We start from the raw sequence: 13,336 nt of genomic DNA, 5'->3' as shown, positions 1-13,336 counted from the left end.
AATATTAGCATTCTATAAGAAATGATCAACAAGATAATTTCAGAAAGGCCTGAAGAGATTTGCATGAATTGATGCTAAATGAAATGAGTAGAACCAAGAGAACATTGTACACAGCAGCAAGAAGATTATGTGATGATCAGTTCTGATGGATGTGGCTCTTTTCAACAATGAGGTGATTCAATGAAGCTAATTCCAATAGACTTATGATGTAGAGAGCCATCTGCATCCAGAAAGAGAACTAAATGTGGATCACAGTGCTGTTTTTTCACATTTTTTTGTTGTTGTTTGCTTGCTTTTTGTTTTTAGAGAAACTGAAGATGAGAAAAGTTAAGTGACTTGCCCAGGGTCACACAGTTTAATAGGTATCTATGATAGAATTTGAACTCAGGTCTGCTGCAGAACAGTTATATTTCCCTTTGATGCAACAAAAATAATTTCTATAATAGTAGTTTATTATAATAGCTATCGTAGAAAAAAAAAATTGTTTCTTGTCTGAAGCTCTTGAGAAAGAACGGTGAATTTTGTATATATTTGAATTGGACTTGCACAATAGGCTGTGGCTCCCTGTAGCCCCTGAGTAGTTTTATGTATTATATCCACTGTTGGAGGTAGACAAGACCCAATTGTAAGACAAAACATTTTAATGGAGTCATTGCTTGTGAAAAGGGACTAGGATATTTTTCAGAAACTTTGATATCACAACAATAAATTTACCCTGTTTTTCTTGTTCTCGAAATTGTGGAATATAATTTGAAAAATACCTAAGTGGACTTAACCATCAGATGTAATTTATATAAAAGAACTTAATTTAGAACACTTTTTCTTCGGAGTCCTGGGAGGTTGATTTAGCATGTTTCTATTCTTACCTATAATCACTTCTTTTTATAGCATTGAGGCAGTATGGTATAATAGCAAGTAGACTTATCTTGGGGTCAAGTTCAAAGGTTGCTTTGCTCCTTAACTTTTTGTGTGACCTTGAGCAGTCCCTTAACCCTTCAGCTCCTCAGTTTTTTTCATTTGTAAAAGATTGTTGTGAGAATGAAATGAGAAAATACAAAGTGCATTGTAAAACTTTTAAGGCATAAAGATGTCAGATGTTTTATTATTATCATAAACCTCCTAACTCTTGTCTTCTTTCCAGTATCTTCCTGCTTTGATTTCATTAATTACAAATCTACCAATATAGTTATCCCAATGCATATTCATTCATTCATTCCTTTATTTATTTACATAACTAGCTATCATCTGTCTGTTTATCTATCTATTTAAAAGTGTTATTGGCTGTCCATTGGCAGTAGGATAAACTTCTCTAACACAGATAGGACCTCTCCTTCCTTTGCATTCATGTAGGTGCCAATATAATTAAACCATATTCTTCCACCTTTTTGTTGATATTTGGATCTTCTCCAAAGGCCTGACTCATGTTCCACTTTTTCCAGGAAAATCTTGAAAAATACCACTTCCCATCCACAACCTAGAAGTGATGTCTCCACTCTCAAATTTTCTTTGGCATTTTCCCAGACCTCTCCTTTGTTTCTCTCTAGCCCATTTTGAATTATACTTGTTTGCATAAATCCTTTAACCCCCTTTTAAATCCATCTCCTTGGAGTCAAATAGCAAATAATTTTTTCATCTTAGTAATTCTACACATCACTATGCTTAGTAAAAGTAGGTAATAAATAATACTTGAATTGAATTTTAATAATATTAGAGGAATGAGGAATCGAGAAAGATAATATGCCATGCTGTCTTAACTGATATTTATAAGCATTAATTAAATAAGCATTATCATTCCCTTGTTGGGCCAGTTTTTGGTATATATGTACATTACCTAACTATAAAATAGAAAACAGAGCTGATTAATTACAAGTCAAAATGCAACCAAATTGGTATTTTAACCTAAGAATCTACTGCAATAAATCTATTTCTCTTTGATAGCTAATGAAGTTTCTCATTTTCCTTCTAGGTGATTATTTTTAAAATTTTAAACATTTAAATGCTTTTTTATGGGAATGGCATGATCTTTTTATCATAGCACTTGTCATTTAAATTTTACCTTTATAAACATTTTTACAAATGTAGAAATCAAGGTGATTTCTTATAAATACCCTCATATTCTTTTTTTCCATATGTGGTTAGGGCTTTGATTGTCCATAGAATTTGAAGAATTTTCAGGAAAGCATCTATGTGAATGAAATCTCGAACAATGGTATTCTTAAATGTTTTATGCACAAGTAATAGTTGTTGAAAGTTTTTCTTTCTTGTTTTCAAGAATGGTTACACCAACTCATAGCTTTTGAATACCTTCCCAAACATTAATGATTCTGGTACTGGTGGATGGAGGGCTGGACTTGTCCAGAAAACCAGATATTTCCTGCCTCTGGTATTTCTCTCAAAATTTATTGTCCTCTTATGTAAAATAGGCAAAAAATAATAAGCTTGTGCTGGAAGATAAAATAATATATTTTGTAAGCATTTTGCAAAACCTTACATTTATAGCAATAATTTTCTTTTTGGTTATAAAAACTCACCTGTTTTGATTTTTAACTCTTACAAATTATTAGCAATAATCTTCCATATGGTTGGTAATAGATTGAAATTATTATGAAAACTTAGTATTTTTTTTTTTTTTTTTGACCATTCAGTGTTTGGAGAATGGCTTATTTTTCTTTTTCTGTTAATTCTTTATGTCTTGCCAGATATATTTGGTATAAAATATTTTTCCCCAATGAAATATTGAATTTCATGAAAAATGAAATTCCCCAATAAAATTTCCTTTTATGCTAATTGCATTGTTTTTGCTCATGCAAATACTTAATTTCCTATAATTGAAATAAATTTATTTTCCTTTTGTATAAGTTGACTATCTTTTGGGTAAGAATTCTCCACCTAATCATGACCATGAAAGGTATTTAATCTTGCTCTAATTTTTTTATGCCATGATCTTTCATGATGAGGGGTTTGTATCTATTTTGAGCTTATTGTGGTATATAAGACAACTATATAAATTTAGTTTCTGTTAAACTGCTTTCCAGTTATAACAACAATTTGTCAGAGATCTTCCTAATTTATTTTCTTCAATTTATTGGAGAGACTATGATGAAGCCCTTGGATAGCCAGGTGGATGTTAGCAAAGACAGCCTGAATCTTTGTGTAGGAGCTGGTAGTCCTAGTTAAGCTCTGAGGCAAACAGGGAGTGGTACCCTGATAAGATCATTTTAGCCTTAAGTGGGCCCTTCTGGGTTACTTTGGGTTACTGGTTTAAGCATCCCTCTGACAATCAGTTTACAATCCTGATTGATTTTATCTTGAATAGCAAGTCCCCATATCGGAGTTTCAGATCCAGTTCTAAATAATATGTACTAACTATAGTTATTGCATTGCATTGGTAACAAGAAGGGATCCATCACTAGAGATTTAAAACTTATTTTAATATCTAAATAGATCATCTAAAATTCAACATAACTCAAATGATTTTGCTCTAGTAGCAAAATCCAGTAGCAAATAACCAAAGACTTGAGATGTAGTACTAAAGTGAAGATAGTTCACTAAATGATTTCACGAAACATTATCTGTTCTACACATAGTAATTACCAGTTTTAGGTTTTATAATTGTGATAATAGTTTCAAATAACTTAGTATATTATTTTCAATCACCAATTTCAGGTAACTCTTCAAAACTTAGTCTTAGAATTTTCATAAGCCATAGCCATATTATCTTAAGTAACTTCCTCTTAAAATATCCAGTTCCTTAAATGTTAGAACTGGTTTTAAACAAAATTTTCAACCTCTTTTTAGTTGTTTGTTTAGGTTACTGAATGACAAGTCAAATCTCAGTTCTACACTCTCAGAAAGAACCCATTACTTAGAATTAGTATTTACTAAGTAGGCACAGCTGATAGGATTTTCTTTTCCCAAACTATCTTCTGTCTGGAGCAGTTGGATTTTAGTTTCATATCAACTAGATAGTGAACTTTCTAGTACTGGAACTTTAAAGAATTATTTAATGACCTATAAGATTAAGGACTAGCTACATACAGTTCCTATCAAAGAGTTATTCCTAATTTATTTTCTTGGGTTTATTGTAGAGACTAGACAGTGAATATTTAGTGCAGGTATTTTACAGAATTATTTAATGATCTACAAGATTAAGGGCTCTGCTTAATGAATTTAAAAAATACATATTTTCATCTTTGAAAGTTCTATGGGAATTCTTTAAAAATTTTTCTTTTGTTGGACTAGTAATAACCTAAAACCTTTCTCTTTTCATATGGTTTTTATGTTTATTGTTCAGCATGTGTCATTTCCATTTGGAAAGGTGTTTGTTGCTTTTTCCCAGTAGAAAGAGGATTTCTCATCCTTGTAACATTTTATAAATTATCTCTATGTGAACAGAGACTTAAGTTTGAATTATAATTAAGTTATCAGAGATAGCATTTGTTATGCCTTCTACTCATTTCTTTCCTGTTCTATTTTTATTCCTTTGCTGACTTTATTTTTATACTTATGACATTTAAATGTTCCTTATTTCAAATTCTCTATATACTCTAGGCTTTTTGGTACAGAAGGCCCTGTGTAAATTGAAAACAACAAAAATAGACATGTAAGTATAGGTGGCCTTTGCTTGCATTGTGGAATAATTTTTAAGGAGAACTTGAAGGATAGAGAATTTCTGTATAGAAATATATAATGTACTCTTTGACTTCTATAAAGTGAAAGATATCTTCCTATAGAAAAACAATCATTTGATATGCTAAATTGAAGCTTTTTGGTAAATAATAAGGCCTATCATACTTGATCTGTTGGTCTGCCTGGACTTTAGTTCCTCATTTATAAAATGAAGGCATTGAATTAAGTGTAATCTCAGAGTACTTTTCTAGCTTTAAATCTGTGATCCCATGGTTGTATTAAATGTGCTATTTGATTAACATTAGTGTATTTATGTGCACTACCTTTGTATCAGTGCAAAACTAGAATGAATGATACAGTGAGAAAAGTCCTACACTGAGAGTTGGTATTCAGTTCATCTGCTATTAAGTATAAATTACTGGATGCAAGATGCTGGGAATTAAAAGACAATTGAGTCTCATACTTAAAGCAAAGCTTCCTTCTACTCTTGACCTTGTTACCATTTAAGCTTGTGATGTTTAGTCATTTTTTGGACTTCACTTTCTTCATCTATAACTTGAAAGGCGTTGATCTGTATCAAAGATGTCTATACTCCTTAACCTGGTATCTATACCTCTTAACACCCCAAGAAGTCTAGAATGGATGTCATGCGGTCCATAAATATGGATGGAGCAAAATGATATTTAATTTCATTAGTTCCTAACTTATTCAGCATTTCATTCAATTACTTGAAAAAAAAAAGTCAACATTCTGAAAAAGGATCTGTAAGTATTACTAAACTACTAGGGGTGGGAAAAAATAACAATAATGTGATCATATGATATTTTTCTTCTTTGCCATTATGTCTGAGATTCCTTCCAGCTCTAACTTTATGATGAATAAATATATAAATGAAAAGCATGTTTTAAATATTTACTGTTTAATTTTGTAGCACTATGCTAAGAAATGGAGATACTAAACAAAAAGCAAAAAACTCTTGACTTAAGACCTTATATTATGAGAGAGAGAAAGTGCCAAAAGGAGTGTTAGGGAGGGTCATAATGGTATAACTAAGTAAGTAGGAGAGTACATTGACGCTTCATCCAGGGATAACTGCAGCATTGATTGGATCTTGTCCTGGTTCAAGACATAAATATATTGGTATTGATGTCAAGGATTACTTGCCATCTATCAGAAGTTTCTCCAGAATAGGAATGAGGTTGAAATTGGGAAGAGAAGAAGGAAAAGATTTGAGAGTAAAGAATGATCTTTATATCTTTATATGTAAAAGCTGAGCTATAGTTTTTCTTAGATACTATTGCCTAACAGATTATATTCTGCAGTCTAAATATCAATTAGGTCTTTGAGATTTCAAGTTATATGATGAATCAAGTTATAAAATGAATTACTGTGATATGCAGAATTATAAAATAAAGGCTACCAGTAAGAGAAATGCTGTACTTATATATTTCTACCTTCATAAAAAAACAGATGTGAAGAATGAGAAATATTAATGAAATATTTTATATTAATTATGAAAATATATTTTAGATTGTTTGCATAAAAGTACCATGTTTTTGTTTTTGTTGTTACAATTTAGCCTTTCCTCACATTAAACACAGGAAGTATTCATTATCTGAGGATAATTGGTACTGGAAAAGTCCATATCAATGGGAATCAATTTAGACCAGGGACGAACATTTCATACTAAGTAATGAAAGGGAAAAACCCCAAAATTTGATTGCAACTCTAATCTTGATGAATAAAACTAAAATTTATGAAAATTAAATTTATTTTATCTTTACCAATATTTAGGTTATAATTACTTCTGTATGCTAGAACAAATGGAATGAATGAAGCTTTGATTTTTTTTTTTTTATTGTTGCTGTTGGTAGTATTTCTAATGTCATAAAATAATATCCTTCACTTTTGACTTTTGAAAAAAATATTAGAGGAGTCTATCAGTTTTTTTTTCAGGGATTCTCTTAGTCCTATGATTTCCAGATCATTCTTATTTGAAACTCCTGTTTTCAGTCAGTTACTAATTTACAGTGAAGACCTTGCTATTAATGGGCAAGAATTGTGTCTAGTGTAAAAGCAAGGATCGCAATTTGATTGGGAATTAATTTTATATTGTTCATTAGTGAATTTTTTCTTTTTACATTGATTTTTACCTTCTTTTATAATATCGAAGGAAAGATAGTGGATACAGATCTACCCTTGAATTCACTAAAAACTGAATTCAAATTATATATCTGAGTTACTGGGTAATCTCCCAGTACAATGTTCCAGGCAATATTCATTAGAGCATCAAAGTGGCAGAATTAATGATTTTTCTTGCTAGAAGGAATTTCTTCATCTTATATGAATGAAATCATAGGTCTAGACTAAAACAGAATTTACTTTCATGAATAATCCTATAATTAGAAACCCAGGTAACCTCTTTGTATATATTTTTAGGTGGCATTTTTTGGGAGGTAAGGAGAAGAAGGGCTACAGATAAATATTCCAAGTAGTAAATGGTTTCTAATATAAATGCCTCATACATATTGCAAAAAAAAAAAAAAAAACAAAACTCTTTCCTTCCAAAACAGGATATCTATTTTCAGCTTGGATGACATTTATTTATATGAAATCTCATCTTCCAAAAAAAGTTTTTTTACTGTGTTGAAAATACTATTTGAAGGTGTAGACATTATTAGGTTCTACTAAGTTCATTAAAAATGTGAGCATGCTTACCAAGTAGTACTACATTAAATATGAATAATAAAAGAAAAACAGGGTTGAAAGCTTGATGAAAAATCTTCTTTAAATTATATATGATGCCTATTGTCCTACTTTATTAGTGTGTTTGTTGGCTTTTATAGTCTTGACTGTTGGTCTTTAAAAAACATACCTAAATTGCTGAAAAGATTTTAAAATTCTGTTTGTTTTCCTCTTCACGGAATTAGACTTAAAGGTGCACACTACTCTCTTATGTAGGTTGTGGGTGCTACATGTATGCTTTCAGAGCTGTAGTGTGAGGAAGCTTGAAGTGGGATGGCAGGACGCCTTCATCCTTATGACAGTAACTCCAGTGATCCAGAGAATTGGGATCGGAAATTGCATAATAGACCTCGTAAACTTTATAAACACTCAAGGTAGGTGGAAAATATATACTTCACATATCAAAGCTGTGATAAAATTGATTATGAAGACTACTGCATTTGGTTGTAGCATCCTTATTGGAAGAATAGGATATTACAAATACAAGGCAAAATGAATATTTTTATTTAGATAATTTTGATATTTTTGTCAGCTTTAGGTGATCTCTAAACTCTGCAACTCATTTTCACGTTCCCTAGAACTGGATCTTGCACCCCTATTATTGGTGTAAATGTTGTACTTGAGCTAATTATAATTAATACAGGTCCTAAGATGTGGGAGTTAGTGCATTTCAGTTTTGCATTAATTAACATGTCATGTAACACTTGACTGGGAAACTCAGTTCCATATTTGTAAGATGGAGATAAAAATATTTGGCCTGAGTGTACAGCTCTGGGTGGTTGTTATGCAAAAGTACTTTGTAAACCTTGAAATATTAGAGATATTGAAATCAGTAATGGAAAGTTTTTAGTATAAGTGATGATTTATAAGTCTGAATTTGTGTTTGCCACCATAAATTTTTCTCTGCCTTCATTAGTTTATGAGACGTTACGTTTTTGATCTTAATTGCTAAAAGATTTTATTGTTACAGAGGGTGAGCTCCTGATTTGTTGTTAAATTAAATATGGGATACTTTTTTCAATGCCATCTGAAAATTCTGGCTTTTTTCCCCTTCTGGTATGTATATTTCAGCTTAGGCTATTCTTAATGACCATTCAACAAGTGATTATTAAGCACTTGTAATACACTCTAGTCACTGTGATAAGAATACCTGAAAAACTGAAATTTATGTTAAAATATGCAAAAGATTCATGCTCATTAAATAAAAGGTACCTTTCCACAAGCAATAGTTTATCTATTCTTAAAAGATAGCACCTAGAAGGGAACAAATATCTTTGAGGTAGGTACCTGTTGGATTAGAGTTGGATTAGAGGCCAAAGAGCAGTTGGTTTCCTTGACCTGAATATTGTACTCTTTCTAAGCAGTACAATTTAAGAATATGAGTTTTTTGTGGCTACTATATTATTGCTGACTCACATAAAACATTTAGTCTACTTTCATTTTACCTGAAATATAATTTGCCTTTCTTTAATCAGAAATCTAATTGAGAGACAATTTGATACTGTGGGGAAAAAAAACATTGTTTAGAAAAGAAAGTCCCTTACTTTTTTGACTTGGGTATAAACCATTTAATTTCTTGAAGCCTTTTTTCTTTATCTATTAACTACACTACCTAACTGCCCTCATCTGACACATTGTAAGTGCCTACACAAATGTTAACTCTCGTCATCATCGTGATTATTATTCAGGGAGCAATTAGCATTAAAAATTGTCACAGCTAAAATCAGATTATACTTTGATTATTGGGATAGGTTAGCATTAAAGAATAAATCAATTAGTTATTCATAATAAAGGATGACACAAATTACACAGTGTTTTTATATTATAGAAGACAGTGTAATGTAATAGTCAACCCTGAAGAGAGCCAATATATAGAGAAACAGCCTTGAAGTCAGGAAGATGATTTTAAGTCTTATTTCACACACTTGGATAATCTCTCTCATTCTGGACAAATCAGTTCACCTTTCAGTATTCCACATAACTCTTTAAAACTAATAGATGAAGAAGATGCTTCCTATAGTGGTAGAATTTTTTTTTTTTAACCTGACAGAGCTTTATATCAGTGAAATCACAGGTCCAGACTTCATCTTCTTTAGTTTTTTGACTTGTTTAACTTTGGAAAAATTAACTAAAAATACGTAATTTTGATAGTATTTTATTAAAGCAAGCATTCAAAATTGATTAAAAATGATATATAGAAAGTTTAGGAAAACACTAATTTATTCCATTTGTTTTTCCAACAGAATACTGATTATTAGTATTGTAACACTTCATAAAGCAGTTCAAAAAACAAAAAAATTAGATTTGGAATGACTTTCTTAAATAATATTTAATCTAAAATACTAAATTGTGATGAATAGCATTATTGGGTTTTTGAGCTAAAAATCTTTTAATAAAAGATTTTTAAAAATTATTTGAAGATCCCTTTCTGAATCTGATAACTACTCTCAAAGAAATGGGTCACTTTTCACATCTGAGAGGATCTCACTCTAAGGTATAAATACTGCTATATGTTTATTTTAGTGTTCATTCAACAGTTAGGCTGTTTTGTTTTTGTTTTAAATCCATGGCCAATAGTTTTTCTTTCAAGTTTTTCTAGTTTGACAAAGATGAAAACCAGGAGTTCTTGCTCAAGGGAATTTATATTCTGCTGGGATGTTTGTGACATATGCATAGATAAATAGACTGTGATAAGATCCTGAAGAGATATACTTAAAATGCTATAAACAAATTGAAAATGGAGAGTACTGCTAGGGAGGAGCCGGGGCTATATATAAAAGAAGAATCCCTTGGGAAGGTTTTTGTAGGGAAGCTCTGAGTTTGAGCTTTGAAGATAAAAGATTCTGAATTGTTGTAGGGAACACAGTCCTTCTTGGGGAGAACTTCATGAACTTTTGCACAAGTATCAGTTTGGAGAATTGTGACAAAAATCTTAGTGAAATTAGTGTTGTAATGAGTTACATGTTATGAATTATGAATGTTACAAGCTTACAGAACATTTGAAAAGTTATTCAAATCTTTCATTTAACCACTCTCTGCTGCTATATAAAGCTCTTATCAATTTTTGAACTTTGTAAAAACTTTCATCAACTGTTACTTAATGACTGAGAGGATTATACCTGTAATCCTTGATTTAAGATCATCCAGAGAATGAAGTTTTGATATATACATGCCAGTGTAAAAATTGTTGGGTTTGGGTGTTTTTGCTTGTTTGTTTTGTTTGTTTTAGATTGTTGAAACCTTGCAAGATATTTTGAGGTTTACAGGATAGACTTCTTTCTTAAGGACCTTGCCTTAAACCCAGATCACTCTGACTCGGGAATTGAGCGACTATAGGTCCAAGCAGCAGCCTCACTCAGTCATTGTGGGGATCTGATTTATTCCTAGTGAATGCAAACTGCAATTGTTTTTGTTTTGGCCAGAAATCCCTTAGGTCTTCTCATCTCAAATTGTATTTTTTTTAAAGTAGGTAAAAGAGGCCATTCTTTGGAGAGACCATTTTCTGTCTCATTTCTTACCTAGCCTTAATCATTGAATGAATGTTGTGAGCCCTGTTAAGAACCTTAGCTTAAAAAGGCCAATATCTCTCACTATATCCAATGAGATGTCCAGGCTTCCTGAACTACATAGTTCCGGAGAAGAAAGTGAGACATCACCACAACAAATAGGTCTAGGTCTTCCTATCTTTACTTTTCTCTTGGCTTTATCATTCCCCCAAGCTACTTTATTAATAAGTTCTTTCTTACAGTCACATTCCTTAAGAGTTGAGGTATAGTGGATAGAGTGCTGGCCCTGAAGTCAGGAGGACCTGAGTTCAAATCCAACCTCAGACACTTAATACTAGCTGTATGACCCTTGAACCCCAATTGCCTCAGCAAAAAAGAAAAAAAAAAAAAGAGTTGAGGTATAAACTGTCTGTTCTTCTTTCTTTCAAGTCACCACATGATCTCTTTAATTGCCAAATCTGGTGACCTTATCTCAGTACTCATCTTTTTTGATGTCTTTGGAGCACTTGGAATTTTGTATTACTCTTTTTCTTTTTGACACTGCAGCTTCTTTTGTTCTGTTCTTCTTAGTTAATGTGGTCTAACAATGTCTTTTGCCCTAATAATATGTATTTCAATCAAACAAATATTTATTAAAGCATTGACTATGTATTAAGTACTGTACTAGTCACAAAGACAAAAATGAAATAGTGTCTGTCCTCGAGGAGCTCAGATTCTATTAAGGGGAAACTGTACATATATAAGCATATATATGTGTGTGTATGTGTGTGTGTACACTGTCAGACAAGTGAGAGATGAAGTTGGTATAATATGTTTATATATTATGGGGATGAGCAAAGTCTTCCTATTCCAAGATTTTGTCCTGTGCCCTCTTTGTTCTTATTTCAAATCTTCTACTACTTATTGATCATAATGTACTGAATGTCTTGTAGACAGTTTAAATTGAGTATTTCTCAAACTGAACTTATTATTCTCTTTCCACCCTCTCTTCTCCTCTCCCTAAACTCTATTAGTGTTGAGGGAAATGATAGACCTTGATAGCTACGTGGCCATTGACTGAGAGTCTGAATTACTGTAAACAATCTGGAAGCCAAGCTACTCTGAAAGAAGCAGAGAAAAGCACTGATAGGATGATGATTTCTATTAGATCTTTTGTTAACTTGTGAGTAGATTTTTATTAGAGTCCCTGGTTGAGTTTTTAGCTGAATTTTTTGCATTGACAAACCATCATAATTCTACAGTTAGTATATCCAGTCCGAAAGTCATTATGGTATTAACCCCCAAGAATATGTTTCCCCTATAAAAGACTAACTGTATTGTAAAGCCCATATAAATTTCAGTAAGAATTTAGCCAGTCACCCAAGTTTCTAGCCTTCTTCACTCTCATCCACTTCTCCCCCATTCAAACTTTTGCCAGGTCCTATCAGTTTTACTTTCATAATTTCTATTGTATACAATACTGCTACCACCCTAGTATAGTCTTTCATCACCTTTCACATTGCCTCCTAATTTATCTTCATTCTTCATTCTTTTTTTTTTTTTTTTTTGCTGAGGCAGTTGGAGTTAAGTGACTTGCCCAAGGTACACAGCTAGGAAGTGTTAAGTGTCTGAGCCATATTTGAACTCAGGTCTTCCTGACTTCAGGGCTGGTGCTCTATCCACTTTGCCACCTAGCTGCCCCATATCTTAATTCTTTAAGACTTTCCCTTTCTTAAGGCTTGTAGTCCATCCTCCAAAATGGATGCCAAAGTGATAGTTTGGCTCTAGTAGTTTTATCTTCTCCAATTTATCTTTTAGGATCAAATACAAGTTTTTATGTTAGACATTGATGGCCCACAACATTATGGCTCCATCTGCTGTTTCAGACTTTTTATACATTTCACCTTCCCTAGTTCAATCAGAGTGGTCTTTTGGCTGTTCCATCTCCTGTTTGCATAATGTTCAGAATACATTGCCCTCTCATTTTAACCTCTTAAAATCTAAAGTTTTTAGAAGTTTAGCTTAGTTGATATTTTCTAGATAGAAGGATAACTAGCAGAGCAGTGTCATTGAAACCATGAGAAATTAAACTGTCTTGGAAGAAGTTAGGTTCAACATTATTGAAGACTGAGAGAGCTTTACTATTCAATATTCATTGATTAGTGCTGATCTTTTAAAAGAATACGTTGAATTAAAGGATGGGATTAGAGGTTTAACTTGCTAGAGGTTGAGAAATGTATGGTGAAAAAGACAGCAGTTTGGAACTGTACTCCAAAAATAGCTTCTTATCTTTTGATCATTGTTAGTATTCTGTCTCTAGAGGTTCAAGAGGGATAGGACTTATAGGTATAAGAATATTTATAGCAGCATTTTTTATTGTCGCATACATCTGGAAACAAAGTTGGTGCCCATCAATTTGGGACTCATTGAATGAAGGAACAAATTGTGATATTTAATGTAATGAAATTTATCTTAAG

At 32.0% G+C, this 13,336-nt stretch overlaps 1 protein-coding gene across 7 annotated transcripts in view; it reads left to right on the top strand.

Moving 5' to 3' along the window:
* BTBD10 (BTB domain containing 10) overlaps positions 1–13,336 on the top strand; it is a 94,795-nt gene that overhangs the window by 32,423 nt on the left and 49,036 nt on the right. For 3 of the 7 annotated variants that reach the window (XM_051965757.1, XM_051965758.1, XM_051965756.1), the window contains exon 2: positions 7,591–7,748. The exons of 3 other annotated variants lie outside the window; for them this stretch is intronic. In XM_051965757.1, the coding sequence (XP_051821717.1) occupies positions 7,648–7,748 (101 nt within the window). In that variant the 5' untranslated portion in view covers positions 7,591–7,647. Of the gene's footprint in view, positions 1–7,590; positions 7,749–13,336 lie in introns of those variants that run through there. One more of the 7 variants, XM_051965761.1, reaches the window with a different exon arrangement.

Source organism: Antechinus flavipes, chromosome 6, assembly GCF_016432865.1.
Source record: "Antechinus flavipes isolate AdamAnt ecotype Samford, QLD, Australia chromosome 6, AdamAnt_v2, whole genome shotgun sequence".
Classification (NCBI taxonomy): domain Eukaryota; kingdom Metazoa; phylum Chordata; class Mammalia; order Dasyuromorphia; family Dasyuridae; genus Antechinus; species Antechinus flavipes.
This window is presented reverse-complemented; position numbering and strand designations above follow the sequence as displayed.